The sequence below is a fragment of the Microtus pennsylvanicus genome, chromosome 9 (genome assembly GCF_037038515.1).
Source record: "Microtus pennsylvanicus isolate mMicPen1 chromosome 9, mMicPen1.hap1, whole genome shotgun sequence".
Classification (NCBI taxonomy): Eukaryota; Metazoa; Chordata; class Mammalia; order Rodentia; family Cricetidae; genus Microtus; species Microtus pennsylvanicus.
Window position 1 is genome coordinate 13183615 of NC_134587.1, and position 24748 is coordinate 13208362.

Genomic DNA, 24748 nt, shown 5'->3' on the forward strand with positions numbered 1-24748 from the left:
GTTACAGAGGTGTGCCACCACGGGCAGCCGCATTAGGACATTATATATTAATCACACAAGATTTAATCATACAATTTAAAGGCTATAAGAATTTTGACTTAGCTTACCATTCTTGCCCTCTCTCTCAGCAAGGCCTTGCCATGTGGTCTAAGCTGTCCTCTAACTTGAGCTCAGGGTTCTTCACATGCCCCTGCATTTGTTTTCTGTCCAGTCTCAGGCAGGAAGACAGATTTCAATATTCAATGTCGAATAGTATAGCATAGAATAGATGGGATGGAATGACGTAGGATACAATCTCGAGATGAAGGCAGCGCTCTGCCGAGTGTCTGGTCTGCACACTGACTTGGGCTCCTAGCAGTTGGAGCCCACTCTTTTCACTACCTGGGAACAATGCTGAGGATGAGATAGGGGTGGGACCAAGGTGGTTGACTCTGACAATATGTAGTTCCACAACTCCTTCTATATGGGAATAGTACGGTATATGTTAAATGAGTGTAACACGTGGGCATTTGTCCTTGCGCAGTCTTTGCACCATTTACACTTAGCACTTACGTTGCAAGCTTGTATGTGTGTAGTGGGAGGAGGGCAGGAGTCACTCAGGTCCATGAGTCCAATCCCAGCCCCTGCACAGATGCTGGAAGGGAGGACGAATCCCGCTTTACATATCAAATTGGCATCTTCGTGGAATAAATACGCCATGAAGTGAAAGAACGTGGAGTTGCTCTCAACTCCCCAGGCTTCCTAAAGGAGATGACAAACTGAGAAAAAGAAACCCATGGCCTTAAGTTACTTCACTCTTTCCGTCTCCTTTCTCCCAATCTCCCCCTTTCCTCCCTCTTTCTTTCCATCTGTCCGTCCTTTCCTTTCTCTCCATTGCCTGTCTCACTTTGTAGACCAGGCTAGTCTGGAATTCACTTTATTTGTTCACTGAATTTGCAGCCTTATGAATACCGGGGTTTGAAGGTTTTTTTATTGCTCTTCCGTTCACGATCATTCTGTAATTTTCCCCCTATTAATTAATCAGAAGCCCTGACTGCTGTGGTAGTTTAAACACGGGAGTTGTGGCTCCTGATTGCTTGTTTCTGAATTTTGACTCTCCAGCAGACATTCCTCAACCTCTTGGGTGCTTCAGGCTCCTCATCAACAAAATGGAAAATAATTAGTGTTCACCTCTTATGGATGAAAAAAAATTCATGAGTACTGAATATCTTTCCTCTCTCCCTCCCTCCCTCCCTCCCTCCCTCCCTCCCTCCCTCCTTCCCTCCCTCCCTCCCTTCTTCCCTCCCTTCTTTCCTTCCCTTTCTACAGGGTCTCTGTCTTTTTCTGGCCTGGAATTCCCTATCTGGATCTCCCTCAACTGCCTTTGCCTCTAATATCCCGGAACTGAAGGCCTATACCTTCTTATCTGTGTTCTTATAGTATTCATAAGTTCTTATAGTACCTTTGAGCTGTGTCTTCTGGAACAAATGACTCCAATCTTAGAGGTCCAGATCCTCCACCAAAGTCTTCCTCCTTGATTCTGGTTTCATTTGAGCCTTGCTGTCGGCATCTCACTAAGTAGACTAAGCTGGCTCCCTAGATCTGCCTACCTGGTGCCATTGTGCCTGGACCTCCTTGATTATGTAACTATAGCTTGAAAGCTTCTTGCACAAAACCAAATCATTTAAGGGGAGAACAATGCTGTATGCAGATTTTGTGGCAGATGTCAATCTGTGAGGGAAGAAGAGAAAGGAGTGGGATGTGGGGTGAGGAAGTGAAGCAGCCTCTGTCAGTCTTTCAAGGCTCAGAAAGAAGCTGGGGCTCTTGGGTCCTGTTTCCTTGCATCTACTTGATAACACCATGGTCATAGGATGGCTTTGACCTGGTTAAAAAAAAGTGTTAGGTTAGGTGCAGGTTTGCCAAATGTATAAACTCAGAAAGAAGAGTGTTAGGGATTGTCCAGTAAGAAACTCGTCTAATTATGACTTCCTGTTCCATGGCTTAGCTTGGAACGCCTTGTCAAGTTTAGCAAGGGAATTTTTTTTTTTTTCCTAAGGGTGACTATCCAAACGGGGATATATACACCTCAAGTTATGTACCCAGAAAAGACAAGAAGGTGTACATGGTTTGCAGTTGGGAGTTGTCCCCCATTGTTTGAGAGAGATTCACTATCATGTTGGATGGAGACAAATAGCTGTTTGCTATTCATTCAGAGCGCTGACCTCCGGCCGTTCTGATACCACCCTGATGACATCAAGCTGGCCCCGGGAGCTGCAGGGATAGAGCCTTGTCAGTGGACACTGATTTAAATCTCCTTCAAGTTTTATGGTTGGAGAAAACAAGAGCCCTGCCCAGCACATTGAATCCACATTGATTCCAGATCCTTCCTAGCCATAACAATCACCTCAAATGTGGTAGCCACAGTCCAAACCCAAATAAATTTTCCCCCTGACAGGAGGCTTATCTGGCCAGAGGGCTGGCAGAGAGCTGGTTTTCGGCTTGATGCTGCTCTCGGAAGGCTAGATAACGTGTTGACTCCTGGAACTATCTGGCACACAGCAGTGGGGGGTGGAGGGGGAGGGATTTCAGTGAGGCCCTCACCTGACCACTTGCATCTCTGGGAGGCAGAATTAATAAACAGAATTGTGTGGCCCATTAAAAGCCCTTTCGCAAACCGAAGCATCTCTATAATCAAAGTTAAGCAGCAGTTTAGGTATGAATTCAGTTTGGGGCTGTCGTAAAGTTCAGAAGAAATGTAAAATTATAGCTAGCTACAAAACTGCCTGTTTTGTTTTTGATGTTGGATCTTATGAGTTTGGTTTTCAGAAGTAGAAGGCTGCAGAGAGCAAACGTGCTGTCCGCTGACAGCCTGGCCCAACTGCTTCTCATTATCTTGGACAAAGGACTAGCGTGTTCTTCAACTTTTTTTTTTACAACTTTTTTCTTTTAAAGAACACTGCTTTTCAGAGCGATATGCTTGCTAAGTTATTGTGTACTGGACATGGACCACATGCTTAGTTGTGGGTACTTTAGTCATTGATCCATTGTTTCTGGTAATAGAATATATTATTGGTGGACATCACATCTTTAGAGTTTGTGTTTTAAACTCTGGAGCCCCAGGTATGTCCCTCACATAGCTGCTGGTACGCATGGCTACCACCAAGTACCTGTTGTGTAGGGAAATCTTTTGTTCCTCCAAAGGCTTTAGATCACATACCCTTTCTTAGTCTTTCACAGAGTACCAGAAATATTCCCCGATGGCCGTCCATCCCCCGTGGCCATCCCTCCCCATGGCTGTCCGTCCCCCATGGCTGTCCATCATTGTGGCTGTTCATTTCCCATGTAAAGTAAGAAGGGTAAGATCATTCACTTCAGTGAGCTAGCATGTAGGGCACTTTTATGTTGAAGCTACTATGTTGAAGTGCCATGAAGATTCTTCTTTTGAAGTCATGTGACTGAACATTGCATGCTACTTTGGAAGCTTAGACATAGAATAATATTTACTGGCCCAGTTTTGGATATTTAGAAACGAAGAGGGTTTAGGCTAATTCATTTACTATAAAAAAAACTGGGAAAAGATTATTTGCACCAGAAAAAGATGAAAAATAGATTTAAACCAGTCGTTCTCAATCTTCCCATTCCTGTGACTCTTTACTACTGTTCCTCATGTTGTGGGGACCCCCAACCATAATGTTATTTCACTGCCACATCACACTTGTTAATTGTTATTGTTATTGAGTTGAATTCAGTTTAGCAAGGATTCTGTACATAGCTCTTGCTTGAAAAGACTCTGGGACCATCCATATCTTATTCTGGCTGTACAACTTCAAGCTGGGCTTTACCTTCAAGGTAGGGATGTGTATCTTACTTACTCTGAGACTTGCCTTTTCCTTGTTTAAAAATAAATCTGAAAACAACTTGCAAATCCCAAGGAATATAATCCTCAAGGAGAAAGAGTCAGACCCAGGAGGAGAACACACTTGTGTGAAGGACATAAATACTACGTAATTCCAACACTAGGGCAGCTAAAGTAGGGGGATCATGAGTTGAGGCCAGCCTGATCTACATAGTGAATTCCAGGCTAGCCTGGGCTACATAGCAAGACACTGCTGCAAAATGAAACAAACAGTAACAAAGCAAAGCAGGTGTTGAGAAACCTATGTGGGATCGGTAACTCAATAGCAGTATTGGCCAGTTCTCTTTCTTTTCTCCCCTTTGAGATCTTCCTGTTACCCATTTTTCTTGTCTTCCTTTTTTCCCCCTCTTTGCTTTTTCACTCTGTGGCTCAGGCTAGCCTGGAACTTACTATGTAGCCCAGGCTTTCTTTTCTCTAGCTAAAAATAATCCTCTTGCCTCAGTTTCCTGAGCTACCAACCCTGAGCAATAGTGAACTGAGTGGTGTATTCCTATGACTAAATAAGTAAGGTCGAACCCATGAGTTCCAGCGTGTCCTCATGTAAAGGACACCCTAGGATGCAGGGTAATACAAAGGGCAGACAGATGGCGTCCCATTCCTGCATTGCACATTGATTTTTTTTTGCTGTGGCTCAGAAATCTAGGTTAATATTGATATGATTGTGTAGATATGGTTTATGTATGTATCTGTGTATGTCTGTGTATTGTAGCAACCCAACAATCACATTTGTGTATTCAGTCAGCTTCAAGGTTGAAGACATCTGTACTAAGACAGACTTGTTAATACTCTCTAAATAATACAGCATGCAAGTATTTGGAGCTTATATGAGGAATGATAAGCTATTTAAAGATAAATGCGGTATACAGGAAGATGGGTACGGGTTGTGGACAAATGTGCACTATTTTATACGAGGGACTCAGGACTCTGGGTTTTGATACACACAGTGTGGTCCTGGAGCTAGTTTCCATGGATACCGAGGTATAATAGTAATGTGTGCTTGGGGAGCAACCATGCCACCACTCCCAGCAACTTTTTTGTTTTTTTTTGTTGTTGTTTTTGTTTTTTTTTAGTTTATTTTTTTTTTTTTCGAGACATGGTTTCTCTGTAGCTTTGGTACCTGTCCTGGAACTAGCTCTTGTAGACCAGGCTGGACTAAAACTTACAAAGATCCACCTGCCTCCCAAGTGGTGGGATTAAAGATGCGCACCACCACCGCCCAGTGAGCAATCACAGCTTTTTCAAGCTGTCTACTAGACATTGTTTCCTTAGGACAATCGACCCTGTGTGGTAGTTATTTATTCACGTTGACAGAAACTGAGTAACTTGATTAAATAGCCACTGGCTATTTATTTATTTTCTCTGCCCTTGGCCAAGGTCTTCTCATTTCTAGGCTTGCTCTCTCTCCCCCCTTCCATGAGAGAAATGACCCTTCACTTCCCAGAACAAGTATAGCAGTACAAGAGTTTCCTAGGATGTAATTCATATTATATAGGAGGAGGCTCCATTTTAAATCATTTTATATTTACCAATTCTCAGTCTCGAGCTACACTTCTTTAGACATCTCTTGGCTCCCACATTGTCCTGTGGTGAAGCTTTGGTGATTCCCTCATTTGCATATCGGTGACTCCCTCATTTGCGTATCATTTGATGTGTATGTCTATATTTGATTGATGCCCCTTTCCCAGACTTGACTGTTTGAGAAGGTCAGGGACCGCTTAGATTCAGTGCCTGCACAGTGGAACCACTCAGGATGCCTTCGCTGAAGCTTTGTTTTTCCTGTAACAGGTTATCCAACATGTGATCAGCTTACGTGTGCCAACGGAGCCTGCTATAACACGAGCCAGAGGTGTGATCAGAAGGTTGACTGTAGAGACTCCTCTGATGAAGCTAACTGCAGTAAGTCATGTGCCTTAGTGGTGTGGTGGTGTGGGAAGTTGAAGCCGGCCTACACTGACTGGAGGGACAGACACACACCGTTCTTCCCAAGCCTGGGTGCACTGGATCCATATCATCTATCAGTGGGAGTATTTACACAATTCATTTTGGTAGAAGCCACAAATTGGGCCCATTTGATTCCCCAAGGACTGGTTGTATCATTGCCCACCGCCTAATAAGTTACTTCTAAACTAGAGGTAGAATCTTCCAAAAGAAATCAGGTGGTGAGGGTTAATGTGAAATGATCTTTCTTCCTCTTTTTAACCTCGTGTCTCAGCCGCACAGTGTTCACACAAGGAGTTTGAATGTGGCAGTGGGGAGTGCATCCTCCGCGCCTACGTCTGTGACCATGACAATGACTGTGAAGATAACAGCGATGAGCACAATTGCAGTACGGTGACTTCTTTATGTTGGGTCATGTGATAAGGGGTGCTTCCTCCTCCTCCGTCCGCTAGCATTTTTCCCTCAAAGGAGTCTCTGATGGCAGAAGAGGCCAAAAGATAATGGAAGGGCCATTGCTCCAACTTTATTAGTATTGCTTGACCTGGGTTCCTTTATCCTCCACAGATCACAGCAGAGGCAAAGAGTTGCTGATAGCTTGCATTCTTTCCTGCATTCTTTGAGACAGAGTTGCAAGGCACAGTATGTCACACAACTCTGATCTTGAGAGTCGATCTTGAGAGGGAAGGGAAGGGAGTGTCCAGCTAACAAATCCTCTAACGCCAATCCTAAAATCTCTACTGCCTTGTAGTTAGAAGTCCAGGAAAGTTTCTAAGGTTGTAGATGATTATCACTGTCTCTGCATCTTTCCTCCTGACCTGACCAATATTTCCATGTCTTCAGTGTATTTCTTTCTTGGAATATTATAAAGTTAGAAGACATCATGGTAACTGTTTTGCCAGCTCCCACAAATCACCAGCTTCCTGCGGTCTTTTCCCTATTGCTTTGATCGGCTGGTGACCCATCTCCCTGTTTTTCTGGGAGTTAGGCATGAGGCACTGTGGAGTGGGTGACTCCGGGTGTTTTGGTGTAGGTGACAGTTACAATGCTTATGGTAAAGTCCGTGATTACTGAGTATTAGCATCTAACCTCTTGATCACGGCATATCTCTGCTCTTTGGCCCAGAGTTCATACCCTCAAGTCAAAGTTTTTGCCTCTTTTTCTCCTTCCTTCATTCCTGTGTTCCTTCCTTCCTCCCTTCCTTCCTTTGTCTCCCTGCCTTCCTTCCTTTCTTCCTTCTTTTCCTTGTTAAGCTACAAAGGCCCAGACTGATGAGTGTCTAGGAGCTGAATGCAGGCAGCGATTTTCCCCAGTGACTGCGCCTTTCCAGCGCTCTGCTGTTGCTCTCTTCCAGCCTATAACACCTGCGGAGGCCATCAGTTCACTTGCTCCAATGGCCAGTGCATCAATCAGAACTGGGTCTGTGATGGAGATGATGACTGCCAAGATTCTAGTGATGAAGACGAATGTGGTAAGGGCCAGCCAGGATTCCCACCACCTGGGTGACCCCACTAGATCCCAGATGCAACATCAATTAATTAATCCCCTCCTTCCCATCTTTAAGGAAGAGCGGACAGGACAGTTTCTTGCCTTTCTTTATACCTTTCTTATTTCTATTTATGCATACAAGGGCTTCAAATTCCATTCTGGGAATTGAACTGAGGACCTCTGGAAGAGCAACCAGTGAGTGCTCTTAACCACTGAGCCATCGCTCCACTTTTCTTTTCCCTTCAAGACCACTTGTTTTCCTGATGCAAAAGTAATTAAGACAGGGAAGGAGGGAGAACGTAATTTTTCTTAGGCTTTAGAGCCTTTATAAACACCTTAGGCCTGTAGTAACCTGTGAGCTTTGAATCACTGGAGGATGAGCCACGCCGGGAACGTCGGAAGGGAATTTAGGGAACATCCTGCACGCTGTCATTTGGGAAGGAAATTGCTCTTGGTATTCACTGTGCTGCTGCCACCAGCAGTTCCTCCCCCAGGTCTCAGTTATTGAATGTCCGTTCCATACAGCAGGTTCCTTTCAACGTTCCAGTTTCAGAAAGTAGAGTCAATCTTAATCTGAAGCATCTGTTGATTTTATGTTCTAGTGGTCCGGAAGGCGGCCTTCCCATTTTTGAGTTGGCATTTCCCTTGGGTTATCCATGTTTGCTGCCTCTTTCAGAAAAGGTTATGTGGAACTTAAATGATTCCACAGGATCTCGGGAAGAGGCTGGTTGTAGACCCTCCATAGGGTTGCTTGGACTTTTGTTTCTCGCCCGGCCCATCTGGCGAGAAGAGCGGCACAATCTCGAGGGTGGTCTAGCACTCTTTTCTTCCCTTCCAGAAAGTAATCAGCGTCATCATTCGTGCTACCCGAGAGAATGGCCTTGCCCAGGGTCTGGACGGTGCATCTCCATTGATAAAGTTTGCGATGGAGTTCCCGACTGCCCCAATGGAGAAGATGAAAATAACACCACGAACGGAAGGCAATGCAGTGAGTGTGGGGACCCTAGGAGGGCTGCTTTCTCTTTCAGATTCTCAGAAGCAGACGGTGTCAGCTGGTATTTGCAGAACGAATTAGTTCTCAAATTAGTTGCCTCAGGGACAAACGTTTATTCCCATAGTGGTTCTTGCCTCTACAAGCCCACACTTGGGTTGATGATGCTGGACAGAGGAGACCCCAGCATTCAAACATTTTAAAGTGTCTGCAAGTGTCGTGTTCGCGGATGTATCGACCTTAGCGTGCCGTTTGGCTGAAGCTAGAACGGAAGGAAAGTGCATGCCAACATGGAAAATCATGGAAAAACAATTATGACTCTAACATGGGAGATTCCTATTTTGTGTGACCCATAGGACCCATAAGTGTAATGCAAATGCCCTACCCACCGATCTGTGCTCTCTATCCTGTTTCATACATGTGATATTTTGCCTTATATTAAGATATACTAAGAAAAAGAGAAGCTTCTGGTTCCTAGGTTGTGTATATTCAGTGTATACTCAGCTGTTTTCTATTGGTTCTTAGGACAGTTTTCCAGTGGGAAAACTGAACTGGCTAAGCAGTGCACCCTTTTCATCTCCTTCCTCCAATTAGCCCATCATGTCTGAGAGCATCTCACATCTTGAAGGCGAATACAGTTTGGACGCTAAATCAATTGGTGGTTTCACAGATGAGAGCACATGTAAAATTCCAATCCCAAGGATTTCCCCCTCCACCTACGCTCGTCATATCTAAATGTTCCTCCATTTAATTTGTAAGCTTTATTATAAAAGCTCAAAACTAAACATTTATATATATATTATATATATTATAATTTGTATAATTATTGTTCAAAGTTTAGAAAATAGACAATAACAGAAAGAAAAAAAAGAACCTTTGAAACCCTGCTATTTGAAGCCAATCAAGTTAGAACTACCAAAGCTTATGACCTGATTTTTTTTTTTATGAATGTCACTAGTAGCTACTAGTTACCAATACAAATGAAGCTTTTGCTGTATAATATTGTGGTAAGGTGTCTGGTTTCCTTGCTCTACGTATGGCATAAAAGTTATTAGGCAAACTTCGTTTTGTCCAGTCAATCCACCCAGCCCGGTTCTTTCCTTCTCTGATTAGGCACAAGTCTCTGCTCGTTCTTAAACTGTGAGTACCAGTGCCACCAGACGCCATTCGGAGGAGAATGTTTTTGTCCCCCGAGTCACATCATCAACACCAATGACAGCCGTACCTGCACCGGTAAGTGGCTGCCAGGAGCTCCAAGAGTTCCCTCAGAATGTACCAGAGGGTCCTGGGCAGTTTCAGCCCTGAGGTGACAGCTGGAGAGTGGCTTGACTAGTGTGACCTGTTCCAGTTCACCACCTGGTTTTTTTTTCAAGTTAGCATGAGTATTATGGGGGTTGTTGATTTCTGACAAAGTGTATCCTTGATTCTCCTTCCGCTCTCTTTCCACTGAACACTTATTGTATTCTGCCGCACCCTCTAACCCCCTCCCCATTCATGGTTTCCTTCTCATAACCATTCAAGTCCATTCCTGTACAGGTATATGAACAGAAGCTAGGGCATACAGCCGCGCTGATTTTTAAACACCGCAAACAAGCACAGGAAATCCTTTTAAGGGTCCAGTGGTTCATCAGTGGGGGGAATAGACTTTGCTTTAGAAAAATATGTCTTCGGAAAAACTTTTATTCCAATCTATTAAAAAAATGTTAAATTTGGACAAACCAAGTGACGTTCCATGCAGTTTTTACTATTAGCATTGGGCTAGAACATAACTTTGCAATTATTGAATATAGTTGATCTTAGTAACTATCCATAGTGAGATGATCGTTTGAATAAATTAGCAAATTCAACTTGGAAAATTTTTTAATTTTTAAGTCAGTATGAAAGCGAAATCATCTTGCTGGTCACTAACTTGGAATTCTTAGTGAGTGTCAAATGCTACAGCATATATTCAGTAGAATAAGCCTAGGAAGTTATCCCTGTGATATCTGAATGTCATGGTTCTGTGACATCAATTATTTATTTATCCTCTTGCCTCTGCCTACTGAGTTCTGAGGTTGTTGGATAGGCCAACTTCAGCTTTTTAAATATTAGGACTATATCCCAAGGTATGCCTATGGCCTATCTGTCCCCCTCAAGTAATTATATTTATCCTTAAGTATTAAAGGGGGTCTCCTGGTGTCATGTCTCACCTGTTATCCTAGCACTTGGGAAATTGATGCAGGAAGATCAGGAGTTAAATGTTCCTTGAGTCTGAGGCCAGCCTGAGCTACATGGAGAACCTGTGGTTCGTGCCTGTCACCCTGAGACTGAGAAAATTCTGTGGTGTCATAAACATCCGTCCAGGTTTTTAATAATTTCAAGACATTTTATGGAGTCTGAAACTGAGATGTTTTCTTACGTTTATTCTCACGGCACTGGGATGTGGTCAAGGATTAAACTGCATGCAGGCCCACCCTCATCCAGCAGGTAGACTTCTCCATCAGCTCCCCCTGGCATTTTTCTGAGTAGCATTCCACTTCCTGGGGCGGGGCTCATTAGTGGGCCGAGACCGCCCCTTTCCTTTGGCAAGTGTCAGGCTGCTCTGCTCCCTTGGCTGCCAGCACGCTGCCAATCCCATTCCCAGGCTTTTCCTTCTCTAGGCATTTCCCTTTCTCTCAGTAGAAGAGGAATTCCAAGAGAAATACCAGAAGCCACATTCTCAGGGTGACGTCATCTCTCCATTGCTCCTTTCACAATTCCCAAAGCCAGTGGATGAGGTGGGGGTGGGGGGGAGGTAAGAGTGGGGGAGAATGGGGGTGGGTAGTGGGCCATGAGAGGGTGGGCTGGGGGTTGGGTGTCAGCTGTCTTGCTGTGGAAACTTGATAAGCCAAGAGTGACTTGCTTTTACAGTGTGCCCTGTCCTATGCCGCCCACAACCTATCCTTGGGCTTTTCCCCCTCCCCCTTTCCACGTAGCATATATCTTTCCAATATGTAACTCTGAACTGAGGCTTTTATTCAGTTTTAAGCGTAGCCAGCTAATGACGTGATGCAGAAAAAGTCCTCATTGTGCCGGCAGTTGCGTTTAGGGTTTACCAAACACATTCAGTCTGAGACACAATAGAAGCAGCATGGTTGAACAGTGAGGGGACTCGTTTTAAATTCCAGCGGACATCCTTCAGTCCCCCTCAGTCCCCTTTTGGGACATTCTTACAGACAACCTCATTTAGAGATAAGCTCAAAAGTCTACACTTGAGGGCCTTTGTGACTGGAAGGCCCCCTGCCACCTGCAGAGGCCTTTTCTGTGACCTCTTCCCTGTCAAGGATTCAAGAATGCCTGATTTACCCCTGAGTTCTAAGAAGGGCTAAACTCTTTCATATTCGTTTCAAAGATGACTGTTTTTCTCTTTGTGAACTCTAGTCTAAATACAGGACATTATGAAACCAGATATACAGTTGTTTAAGCCGAGTTGAGATTTCAGGGGAATTGTTTTAGTTTGTTCTCTCAAGCAAACCTGCGTGGTTTTTGCTCTCTGCATGGCTGCCTCATTACAGAGACTTCAGGTGTTGGGTGCCTTCTGTCTCTCCACGGAATGCCTCAGTGGTAATCAAGAATAAAAAGGAGTAATCTTGACATGAAATCTGGTGTCTTTCCACCATTCACTGGCCTCTGGTAGTCTCGACCTGGCAGCGGAGTTTCTGTGGAGTGCCGGAGCAGTTTAGGGGGCTCATTGTTTCTGACTGACAGGACGTGCTGTTTGTTGACAGAATGACATTGTGCCGCAGGGTCAGGGCACGGAGGTCATTCAGCAGGCAGGGTTTCACACAGCCGGACAGAAGTATCTTAGGCGTCGTAAGCCAAAAAGGTTTTTGAATTGTGTCAAAGCAGGGCTTGTTTGTAGGAGTGGGGGGCAAAGACTACGAAAGGAAGAGAAACAGATAAATGTGCAGGGGTCTGGGCATAGACTGTGCTTCAGGCCTTGTCTACCTAGTTTCATGAAAGTTCCCCATTCTACTCTCATTTTCTTATCTCATTCAGCTGCTGATAGACGTTTAATTAGCCTTCATTCTTCACAGTAGGGATCTCAAAACAGGACAATCTTTTTGGTTGTCATGGTCTTACCATGTATGTAGTCCTTTCTTGACTGTTATTGGAAATGGTCACACATATCCCAATGTGAAATGCATGCAAAGCAAGGGTGATGGACGGAAAGGGCATTTGCGCCTCAGATACCCAGCTCTAGTCTTCTGTTTGACATCCACACCCCTGCTGCTCTCTGACTCCAGGCCCTTAGTTTGATAATCAAAATTAGACGGTGTGCCTGTGAAATGGCTCGGTGGGTAGACAGACTACCTGAGTTCAATCCCAATGTCTTTCACGCACTTACTGTGGAATGCACATGCGCATACACACATACACAAGCACACAAACACACACAAGCACACAAACACGCGCGCGCGCACACACACACATACTTACACAAGCACACAAACACGCACACACACACATACACATGAAATCGGTAGCTGGGTATAGTGATATCCTTTAATGCCAGCGGAGTGACTTTGTCGCAACAAAGCAAAACCAAAACAAAATAAATAATGAATTATCAATATGCCCCCCTAGTGCCAGGGGGCATGAGGAGGTGGTTCATTGTTAGGGGAGGGGTCACAGATAGGAAGGGTATTTAAATGTACCGGCCTACCAACGATAGGATAATTTGGGCGTCTCTCAAACCTTACAATTTGAAGGAACTTTCTTACAATGTTGTTATATATGTCTTTCATATTAAAATTCTTTGTCAATAGAACTGAGATTGCTTTGTGTGTGACTTCGCATCCCTTTTATGTAAGGAACATTCAACAAATACCTTTGCATGAATGATTAAGGAATAAATGGAAGATAATTTTATTGTTGCTTATGACATTTGAATGAACAAAAATCCCCAAGAACACAGACCATCTTCTTGCGGGGTCTCTCACACATTTGTATTCCTGTATCTTCACTTTATTTTGTAATTATATGTAGCCAGTGACGACTTTGTAGCAGACAAGACTAAGAAACCGGGGGACAAATATTTATTATTGGAAAAGTATAGGTTTTCAAGGGGAAGCATTTCGGCAAAATGCATGAATCCTGTAAGCCAATATTAATTAGTATTAATAATGAGATATAGTGATGTGAGTGTGTGGGGATAGCTTTCTATAACATTTTTGGATTTTTCTCTTGTGAAAATGCATGTCTTAGGTTTCTCCTTCCTATTTTTTTGTATACTTCTCCGGACAAGGATATAACCTTCATTATATGCTGATGGACATGATTATGAATGCTTTTCTTCCCACGTGACAGATTTTGATGACTGCCAGATATGGGGAACTTGTGACCAGAAGTGTGAAAATCGGCAAGGCCGTCACCAGTGTCTCTGTGAAGAAGGGTACGTCTTGGAGCGTGGGCAGCACTGCAAAGCCAATAACTCCTGTGAGTACTCGATTCGTCAGTCATCTCCTGGTACTCCCTTTCCTTAGCTGATGGCAGAAGACAGAACAGAATCTCTGTCCTCTCAGAGTGGAGGTGGCCTTGCAGCCTGGAAGAAAAGATAAGCCCTAATTGTATATTAGCACTAAGGTTCAATTTGTGCAATAATAGTGGGTGTTTCTAATAGTCTTCTTTTTCTCCCCATTTTCAGTACTAAGTATTGGATCTAATTCCATTCCATGCCGTCTTTTTTTTGGGGGGGGGTTAGTTTTGCTTTTTTTTTTGAGACAAGCTCTATCCCTGTAGCCTTGGCTAACTCACTCTATAGACCAGCGTGGCCATGAACTATCTGTCTGCTTCTACCTCAAGTGCACCACTCCAGCCCAGCTAATAAGTTTCAGCCATTTCAATGGCTTCTTTACTGACCCAGGCCATCGTATTGCCCAATTAATTTGATTGTAGAATAACAGTTATGGCTGCATTTGACTGACACGGACAGGTATTTAATCTTTAACTTACCTATCACAAATGTGTTAAAATATCTGTAGAAATAATAGAAAATTTTAACACGGACATGCTAATTTTTTTGTGAATGTTGAATCTTATCTATTTTGCCTAAACCAACCTGGGATGATGTCTCCTCCAGACAGCAAAATAAAAATACATTCATGTTAAAAAAGCATATTCATGTTTAATACATATATAAATATATCCTTCCATCCTTAACTTTCTTCCGAGTATATTTCCTTTCCCACAAATAATTCCTTTGCTTCATTTCAATTTTAGAAAATTTTTTAAAAATGCAAAAATGTGCAATTATAGATATTTAATCCCATTTTAACATGTACTAATAAATTATGCATGCAGTTCTGTTTTTGATAATGTCACTTATGCTTGTCTTAACTCTTTATTTTATTGTCATTGCTTATTTATTATTTTTACTTATAAGCCAGAGCCTCACAGTGTAGCTCATGCTGGCCTAGGCCTCACTGTGTAGGGCACGCTGGCTTCTAGCTCTGGATAGTCCTGCCCCAGCAGCAATGGCAGGCAAGAACCACCACTCCATGCATCTGTTCCTTTTTATTGTGGATAGTATGCCAGCTTTGAATGCACATTTTTCTGCGTGTATGGGTGCATGTCTGGTACCTGAGGAACCCAGAAGAGGGAGTCAGAAAACCAGGAAGTGGAGTTACAGAAGGTTCTCAGCTGCCTTGCTGGTGCTAGAAATCAAACCCAGGTCCTCTGGAAGAGCAGTCTTGCTTCTACCCACTGAGCCTTGCACATAACTTTGAAACCCAGCCAACCATATTACTCCAATATGACTTAAGTGGTTTCTTAATGTTATTTTGGATACCTCGGGAGTGTGTAGTATAGATTTGGATTCACCAGAGCCACACATTCCCTGAGGATAAGGTGTCCTAATGTTTATCAGGGGACTTGCTGTATTATTAACCGCGTTGGACCAGTGATGAGGATACTGTTCTAACTCACTTTGTTAAGCATCTTTGTGGCCCAGTTCACCTCCTGCTGACATCAGTTGTCCTTTATTGGTTCCCCTTGCAGTCAGCGCAGCCTCCATTATCTTCTCCAATGGTCGGGATTTGCTAATTGGAGATCTTCATGGAAGAAACTTCCGGATTCTGGTAGAGTCTAAAAACCGTGGACAGGCTACGGGCGTGGATTTTCACTACCAAAAGCAAAGAGTCTTTTGGACAGACCCCAGGCAGGATAAGGTAAATAGAAAAGTCAAGGGCATAGCTTGTGAGCCGCATGGAACCTAAAGCACAAAGTGTTGATAGCTTTTCATTTGGGGGGAGTGGAGGGGAAGCTCTTTTGTTTTCTGACAAAAAAGGCCCTTGAGATATTTTATGTTAATCAGCACCCTTTCCATGCTATACTATTACATGTAACCCATGAGACAAAGACAGCTATTATTTGGATCAGCCTTGAGCAACTTTTAATTTTATTCATAAGGGAATCCAAAAGCTTAATTAAAAGAAATCATAGACCTTCCAATACTAGATAGATATTTAGTAGTCATTTTTGAAACTCGATCATAGTGCTCTTGCTTACTTGCATGATAAAAATCAGATTTTTTTTTTAACCTTCAGATTGTATATAACTGTACAATTGAGGGTTGGGCAAAAAATACTGGAACTCTTTATGTGATGCTCAATTCTTCATTACATTGTTTTACTTAAAATATAGGATTGATGTTTTGAATCTGTATTATATTCAATATAATATTTTAGAAACTCCTAAAGAGTCATGAAATTTTGTTTATTCTTGTTATATTTCTTTTAATAGGAAACCAATTATGCCTAAGTTTCTAATTAAGGGATAACACAATGTTGAATTTTGATTTTTATCAATTCTGATTTGAATAAAACTGAAAGCAGGCCACCATCTCCACAAAACAACAGCAACAAAAACAAATCGTTACAACAAGGATGAAAAAATGCAGGCTTAAATCAAAACAAAATGAATTCTACAGAATGCAACCATGTATTGACCTTATATGTACTCTGAATAAAATCCATTTTATCCCGATAACCCACAATATAAAATATATTAGTTAGCTGTTTGTAAGATTGAGGTAACCGAGTCATACAATATATGATATACTTTCTAAATATATTGATTGTGGCTTTTTCTTTCAGGTTTTTTCCACTGACATAAATGGCTTAGATACCCAAGAAATTCTCAATGTTTCTGTTGACACTCCAGAGAATTTAGCTGTGGACTGGATTAACAATAAACTTTATCTGGTAGAGACAAAAGTCAACCGCATTGATGTGGTCAACTTAGATGGAAGTCAGCGTATCACTCTCATAACTGAAAACTTGGGGCGTCCTAGAGGAATTGCCTTAGATCCAACTGTGGGGTAAGTGATGGCAGAATATACCTATTCCTTGGCCTAAACATCTAACCCCCATTTGATTGGTTGGAGGTCAATTCTGAGCTCTTTTAGGTTCGGTTCTCTAGAAGGCATAGAGGCTTCAGCAGAGTTGTAAATCCATATGAGGATATGTAATATAAAGATAAGTCCATAGAAGGCTATGTAATTAAAGTCCATATGAGGATATATAATCCAAGCACACCTTCTGGTGTCCTTTAGATACTCGATGTGGTGTGAACTGTCTTCTTGTTTAATCATATTTGCCTAGCTGTGGGTTCTGGCTCAGTTTAATTATTATAATACAATACCATACATAATACAATACCATATTAAGGGGATGCCTCAAGTGTGGACCCACGGACAGGGTTTAAAAGGGGGAAGGCTGTTGTCAGTATTCTGGTTTGCCCTCCATCTCTGGGTGTAGCTCTCACGTTGATCAGCAGTGTGAACCCACACCACACACCAATCCTGCCTCCTTCCCTTTAGGTTTTTCTTTAGGCTCTAGACCCCCATAGGTGAGGCGAACTTACTAAACAGACTTTTTTCATCTTCTGCCCCTCTCTCGTAGCTATTTATTTTTCTCAGATTGGGCAAGCCTTTCTGGGCAACCCAAGTTGGAAAGAGCCTTCATGGACGGCAGCAACCGGAAGGATCTGGTAAAAACAAAAGTGGGGTGGCCTGCTGGGATCACTCTGGATCTGGTGTCCAAGAGGATTTACTGGGTGGACTCTCGCTATGACTACATTGAAACTGTAACCTACGATGGCATTCAAAGGTGAGCCTTTTTTAAAAAAAATAGCTTTATAAACTTTGGGGAAAACAGTATAAATCTGAAGAAACTGAATTAAAAGAAGAGCTTCAGTTTTTTGTATGTTGACTTGTGCCTGCAGTGACCTGCTCTTTAAAAAAATTCCATTTATCATTATTATCATTATTGTACTGCTTTTCAGAGCCAGGTAACATTTTTCTTTCAGATAATGTGTTTTTCCCTTTAGAACCACTCTCTACCTCACTTCTTTTTTTAAAATTTTTTTAAAATTATTTATTTAACCTTATGTGCATCGGTGTGAAGGTGTCCGATCTTGTGGAATTGCATTTTCAGACAGTTGTGAGCTGCCATGTGGGTGCTGGGATTTGAACCCGGGTCCCCTGGAGGAGCAGTCAGTGTTCTTAACTGCTGAGCCATCTCTCCAGCCCCTCTACCTCACTTCTTTCCTGTACTTAATCAAATGTCAGTTGTGTTCCTGCCACAGTTCTGACCTGTGGACAGTTTCACCCAGCAGCTGAGAGTGGTAGCCCTGGGGGTTTGCCAGGCGTCCCCCTGTGCCTTCCACCGTCTTGTCTTCGAGTTGCTGAGGAATGGTGCCCAGTGCAGCAGGGAATTACTGCTGAGGGAACAAGCTGGAGGATAATTCCCATCCCCGCTCCTTTTCCCTCGTCATCCTCTCCCTCCTCCTTTCCTTTGCTTTGGTGGTACTGGACCCTAACATGGTAGAAAGCATTCCTACCTCTGAACTACAACCCCAGCCTGTATGGAGGATTTCAAAAGCACCCTAAAACATTTCTTTTTCAACATGTTCTAAATCATAACAATCGATTTAGGTTTTTAGGCACCCAGCTGAACAAATTACTATGTCACGAAAATAAAAGCAGGCAACGATGGTATGACACACACGTATCTTTTTTGTAACAGGAAGACAGTAGCTCGTGGCGGCTCCATCGTCCCTCATCCCTTTGGAATAAGCTTGTTTGAGGGACACGTGTTCTTTACTGATTGGACAAAGCTGGCCGTGATGAAAGCAAACAAGTTCACAGAGACCAGCCCTCAAGTGTACTACCAGTCTTCCCTGAGGCCTTACGGGGTGGCCGTTTACCACGCCCTCAGACAGCCCAATGGTAAGTCTCTGTCCCATGTAGCCATGGAAACTAATGACGAGACCCTTCACGAGATCTGGGTGCCGCTAACTAAACCTTCAAGAAATCAGTAACATCAATTTTAGACTTACAATCACAGATGAAGGATAGTCCTTGAACTGATGTTTTGGATCCTGTAGTGTAGTCCAGAGCCTGCACAGGTGTTTGATAGCAACAAATGAACTATGCCAACCAGCTCTCTGTGCTCATGGGACTTCATGTCAGCTTTATTTTTGCATTAGGGCTATCATGGACCAGATATGTTTACTTGTCTGGTCAATAATTCTTATGTTTCAAAGCCCAGTCTGGTTGCAAATACCTTCAATCCCAGGAGAGGTAGGTATGGTAGAGGCATAGTAACAAAAGGAAGGGTACACGCACGAGGGATTCTTTGGATTCAGATACTGTTATTTTAGAGCAGGGTTTGTATTGTCTGTGAAACCAATGTGATGCTGCAGAAAGACTTGATACATTACAAAAAGAAAAAGTTGTTTTAGAATTTTGACTGTCATGTTAATTAAGGGAGGAATCTGTTTAGAATGAAGAAAAACTATAAAGTAATTCAATATTAAAAAAGACAGAAAACCACATGAGAACAAAATATCATATACCAGGATAGCATTTAATACACTAAAATTTAAATAAAATGTATACTTGGTCTGAAAACATTCTGGGAATCTCTAGGTTCAAAGCTTCCATAATCTGTTCAGACTTCCATATTATTTTTGTTATTTGCTCTGAATGACGTCTGACTATTTCCTCAAATCAACACAACTGAGAGGGAAAGTTTTATAAGGTTCAGAAAGAAGACTCACCACTGTCTACAATTCAAGGTTTAGGGCATGTGAAACCCTGTTCTGGTGCTTGGGCACTACACACACATGATCCACAGACATGGTGCACAAACATAAATGCAGGCAAACACTCATACACATAAAATAAAAAAAAAAGCAGACAAAGTAGCGTACTGTTGGCATCTCTGCATAGGCTACAATGAGCTATCAGAAGGCAAAACCTAGTTTGTGTGACACGCAGGATTTGGAACCTGATCTGTGCTTTAGCCAAGCACTCAATTTTAACTTTTCAGGCCCCAGCTGGAATAAATATTTCTTTCAGTGTTAGAATTGATATACTGACTTACTTGTAAAATATGCACTCGTTAAGTAATAGATGTTCTGAAATTGGAGACATAGCAGTTATATACTAGAGGCTACCACACGGACATAATTATCTCACAGTTTAGACGCTGCAGGAGTCACAGTTTAGCCACTAGGAGTGGAGGGTTAGAGAGACCAGACTGGAGACATGACTCTGAAATTATAGCCACCGTGGGGCCCCCAAATGGTTGTTTGTGTCTTGTGTCACTTCAAGTGTCGTAATATGTGTGCTTCCCCCAGCCAGCAATCCGTGTGGAAGTAACAACGGGGGCTGTGAACAGGTCTGTGTTCTGAGTCACAGGACAGATAACGGCGGCCTGGGCTTCCGCTGCAAGTGTGAATTCGGCTTTGAACTGCACGCTGATGAGCGCCACTGTGTAGGTAAGAAATCTGCCTGGACTGTAGGCATCCCATGGGTTCTGTGAGCATGCTTCTGCCCAGACAGCCCCACTGTGCTCTGGGCCAACTCACCAAGAACTGCAATGGCTCTGTAGAGAACCATTCAAATTGAAGATTGAGATTTCCCTTTGGCTTGTCGTTCATGGCTTTCTCGATCTTTTCCTCTGAAACTTCTGTCCCTCTTTATTATCATGAGTCATCAGCTATGACCTTTAGATTCTATAGAGTTATTTTTAGGCAGTTTCCCCATGTAGTTCAGGCTGGACTGGGACTCATGGTCTTTCTGCCCCAGTACCCCAAGTGCTAGCATTACTGGTGTATACCCCCATTTTGGGTTCTCCCACATTTTCCCCTTAGTGCTGGCTTTGGAACCCCAGGGTCCTGTGCTGTGCCTATCACATTGCCACATAGCCATTTTGGAATAATTTCTGGATCACCTGGCCTTGTAGCTTCATTCAAAAATAGTTTTTTTTTTAATTCCTTTCTTCCTCCTGGTTCTCTTGGAGGCTGCTGCTTTTCTCTTGGGCTGCCTGCACTCTCCTAAGGAGAAATAAAAAAAATATAAATATATATTTACAAATATACATTTATAAAAATATAAATATAAAAATAAATGAGATTATGATGAGGGGACTGGGGTGATGGCTCAGTAGGTGAGAGAGGATCTGAGTTTGGTTCCTGCAGTAGCCATGTGAGAACTCTGGTTGCCTTGAGTCCTGTAATCCCAGTACTGGGAGAGTGAGAGAGGGTCAGGGACAGGGTGGGTCTTTAGGGTGTGCCTGCAGCCAGCCTGCCCAAAAATGGTGACCTCCAGGTTCAGCGAGAGACACAGTCTCTGGGAAGAGGGGTTAGAGCACCCTCCTCTGGCCTTTGATCTCTCAGGAGTGTGCCTACCCCACTTCTTACACAGAAAGGGCAACAGGAGTGAGAACATACACATTTGTGCATAAGTGCAGTAATGAAACGTGAAGACTACAATACTTGACCATTATATTTGCTCATCTCTTAAAGATGGACACTATAATCTCACACTGGCTCAGAATTGAGGGGCATTTAGGGGTAGACTCACAGATCACAGTCCTGCGCGAATGGGCAACAGAACCGAATCCAACAGCTGGCAGAGGGAATGCAAGCTCAATGGCTGCATTTATAGTGTGAGAGACCACGCCCAGTGGGCTGGCATCTTAAAGGCTATTGGCTGAAGGAGTTACCACAGCAATCTGTTTTCTTCTGGACTGTGGTTCCCCGTTATATGAAGAGCAGAAAAGCGCTGTCTCTGGCGCAGGACCCCGCTGCATTGTGACTGACACCGCTGTTTCCTTTCTCTTCCTACAGCTGTTAGGAACTTCCTGCTCTTCTCATCGCAATCGGCTGTGCGAGGGATCCCGTTTACCCTCTCCACCCAGGAAGACGTCATGGTTCCCATCACTGGGAGTCCTTCCTTCTTTGTTGGAATTGATTTTGATGCCCAGTATAACACCATCTTTTTCTCCGATTTAGCAAAGGACATCATTTATAAACAAAAAATCGATGGCACAGGTGAGGAGGGTGTGTGTGTGTGTTGACATATTTGATTTGTTTTCCCCTAACGCAACCATTCATTCTGTTTGCTGTGTAGTCCATGCTGACTTGGAACTTGCAGGGATCCCCCTGCTTCAGCCTCCTGAGTTCTGGGTTGATGGGTATAAACAACCCTGACATCTCTATTTTCAAAACAAATTATGAATGAGATTATTATATTTATTTGCAAGTTTACTATGAAACCCCAGCTGGCCTTGATCCATGCTATCTAACCTAGGCTGACCCAGAACTCACAGCCATCCTCCTGCCTCAACTTCACAAGTGCTGGAATTATGGGCTCATGCTACCACCCAAACTTAGACTGAGACACCCGGTGGTCTTTTGACTTCTCCATCCTTCAGTCACAAACACACGAGCCCCTAGCTAAACTGCAGCAGAAAGCAGAATTCACTCCTTCTCTCTGCTTCCATTGGGAATCTCTAGTTTGCTATGCACCATCAAGCAGTGATAATGGATGCTATAAAATAATCCCACTCTAGCTCAGAAATGGGTATAATAAAGGGCTATTTATTTGGGGGTAGACTCACAGATCACAGTCCTCTGCATGGATGGGGAACAGGAACTAAGTCCAGAAGCTGGGAGAGAGAGTATGTGGGTGCTTTATGTTGGCATTTATAGTATAAAAGGCCATGCCCAAGTGGGTTGGTATCTTAAAGGCTACTGGCTGAAGGAATTCCCATAGCACCTCCGCCTTTCATTTAAATAAGAGTTCTAAGCCTAATACAAAACTATATAGAGAAACCATAAAAATTAGAATTACAACACACACGATTGTAATCACCACTCGATATGAGGTGATTACACGAAATCACCATTCGCTCATGAGGATGAACGAATCCACGCCAAGTACCTGGCTCCCAGTAAGTACTCAAGTAACATGCTTTTGCATTGTTAACACAGAAGACCTAGTATTCTGATCTATGGGTAAAGAACCAGGGCCTTTCCTTTTTATTATCTGAAAAACAGAGAAATGTGATGCGTATTCTCAATGAGTTGGAAAGAAGACAGCCACAAGGTTTTCATAAGGAAAGAAATACAGGGAAAGAGGGATCTTTTTCTCACGTAACCAGGCCTTCTGGTTCCTCGGCTCTCATGGCCACCCGTGGCTGGGCAAGCCTGCCGAGAGTCTCGGGAGGGTTGGGCGGCAGTGTCTGTGGGCTACCCCCTGACTGTACCTGGCAGTATCAGCCCAGAGCCGTCTCTGAGTGGTAATAGGTGAGTTCAGGTATCTCTTTCTCACAAGTTCTGGAAGGTTGAACGAGGGAGTAAATCCAGACCCAGGTCTGTTTATCACCACCCTATCTCCTCTCTGAGATCCAGACTGTGGGCAAGGGGTAGATTCGAGGTTTATCTCATTGTTGCTCAGCAATTTGCAGGTTTTTTTTTCCTTTAAAGAATTCCACACGTGTTTTAAAAATATGCCCTTTCATCTGACATCGCAATGTGCAGCGGTTGGGAAGTTTGTCTTAATTAACACGACTCTATTCCTACTCCTAGGAAAAGAAGTGCTCACAGCAAACAGGTTGGGAAATGTTGAGTGTCTGACCTTTGACTGGATTTCAAGGAATCTCTACTGGACAGACGGAGGGCTAAAGAGTGTCAGCGTCATGAGACTGGCTGATAAGTCCCGGCGACAGATAATCAGTGACTTAAACACCCCGAGGTCCATTGTGGTGCATCCTACTGCTGGGTACGTGAGAACACGGAATGGCTATATATGCCTTCACAGTGTGTTGCCCTGGGGATCAGACCGCATACCTCACCTTCAATTTCATCCCTTTGGCACACACATTTTAGTGATCACCTTATCTCCTTCAAAAATGTGAAGTTTCTGTAGGCAGGAAAATATGTGGCAAGATTATCACGAAAGGATCCAATTCTTGCCCTGCTTTAATGTATTGATATGAAGCTTTGCAGGGCAGGGGCTAATCATCTTGTGGTTTTTAGTATAAGGACTTTCATATCCCTGTTATGTGGGCTACGGTTAGCCCTGAGGCAGACAGGAGGCAACAGAACAGTGTTTTCTTACCTACATGTTCAGTACTTTATCCAAAGCAAGCCTGAGAAGTTGCATTTGAATAGAGTGTTAGAAAACTAGCTCGTGAGTCAGCTGGGGTCCCTCACTTGGGGTGAGGGTACCAATAGTACCTCATTTGATCAAAAAGCGAGGCTATGGAGGAGGCATGCACAATCAACTTCTGAGATGTTGAATCTGTGGCTCCGTGAGGTATAGTGGCCCCAGAAGGGCTCACACTATCAAGCCAGATCAATAATAATTGTCAAACTCTAGACCTGCCTGGACACACCTTTCCGTGTTTTGCCTAACAAAGTATGTGTTTTGGCTTTATGCTTTTAGTTTTTCTTTATAAACCCCACCCACCCACAGATGGATATATCTACTGTATCTATCTAAAGTATATATAGCCTACACTGGAAATGGTTGGTTTTGAGTCCTAGGAGTTATATTAAAGAGATGGGTATAGTGGCATTCACCTTTAATTTAATCTCAGAATTTAGGATGTAGAAGCAGGTAGCTCGCTGAGTTTGAGGCCAGTCTGAACTACAAAGAGAGTCTACACAGATAAACCTTGCCTAGAAAAAAAATTAAAGAAAAAGATGTTATTTTGAGTTTGTTCATTAGTGTTCATATTGTATGTATCTGTGCAGGTGAGAAGCTTGTTAATGGTCTAGAGTGGCCTAAAGAGTGATTTGAACTCCAGATCTCATGAGCCAGGGCTTTTAATCCCTATACCATTTCTCTAACTTTGAATTAATATTTTTTTTGGTAACTATAAATTCTCTATGGAAGAATTAATATTGAATGATTAGGTGGTTTCTGTTTAATTCCAGAGTAAAAGAGAATAAAATCTGTTTTCTTATTCATGGTGTTTACTCTGTATCCCATTTTAATATCATTTACCATTGTGACCGTGACTACATAGTCACAACAAATCTGACAGCAGGTATGGAGAGTGAAATCGACTGTAACTCTAAGTCATCAGTTTGCTCCAATGGTGGCCTCCTGCATTTGTTCC

The 24748-nt window shown here is 43.0% G+C and overlaps 1 protein-coding gene across 1 annotated transcript in view; it reads left to right on the top strand.

Annotated features, from left to right (window-relative positions):
- The window catches only part of Lrp2 (LDL receptor related protein 2), a 123914-nt gene that overhangs the window by 33908 nt on the left and 65258 nt on the right, over positions 1-24748 (top strand). Inside the window, exons 5-17 of the mRNA XM_075984402.1 lie at positions 5681-5791; positions 6108-6221; positions 7185-7301; positions 8157-8306; positions 9423-9542; positions 13638-13766; positions 15327-15496; positions 16424-16647; positions 17231-17437; positions 18356-18558; positions 19974-20114; positions 21468-21671; positions 23211-23403. Coding sequence (XP_075840517.1) covers positions 5681-5791; positions 6108-6221; positions 7185-7301; positions 8157-8306; positions 9423-9542; positions 13638-13766; positions 15327-15496; positions 16424-16647; positions 17231-17437; positions 18356-18558; positions 19974-20114; positions 21468-21671; positions 23211-23403 — 2083 coding nt within the window. The remainder of the gene's footprint in view (positions 1-5680; positions 5792-6107; positions 6222-7184; positions 7302-8156; positions 8307-9422; positions 9543-13637; positions 13767-15326; positions 15497-16423; positions 16648-17230; positions 17438-18355; positions 18559-19973; positions 20115-21467; positions 21672-23210; positions 23404-24748) is intronic.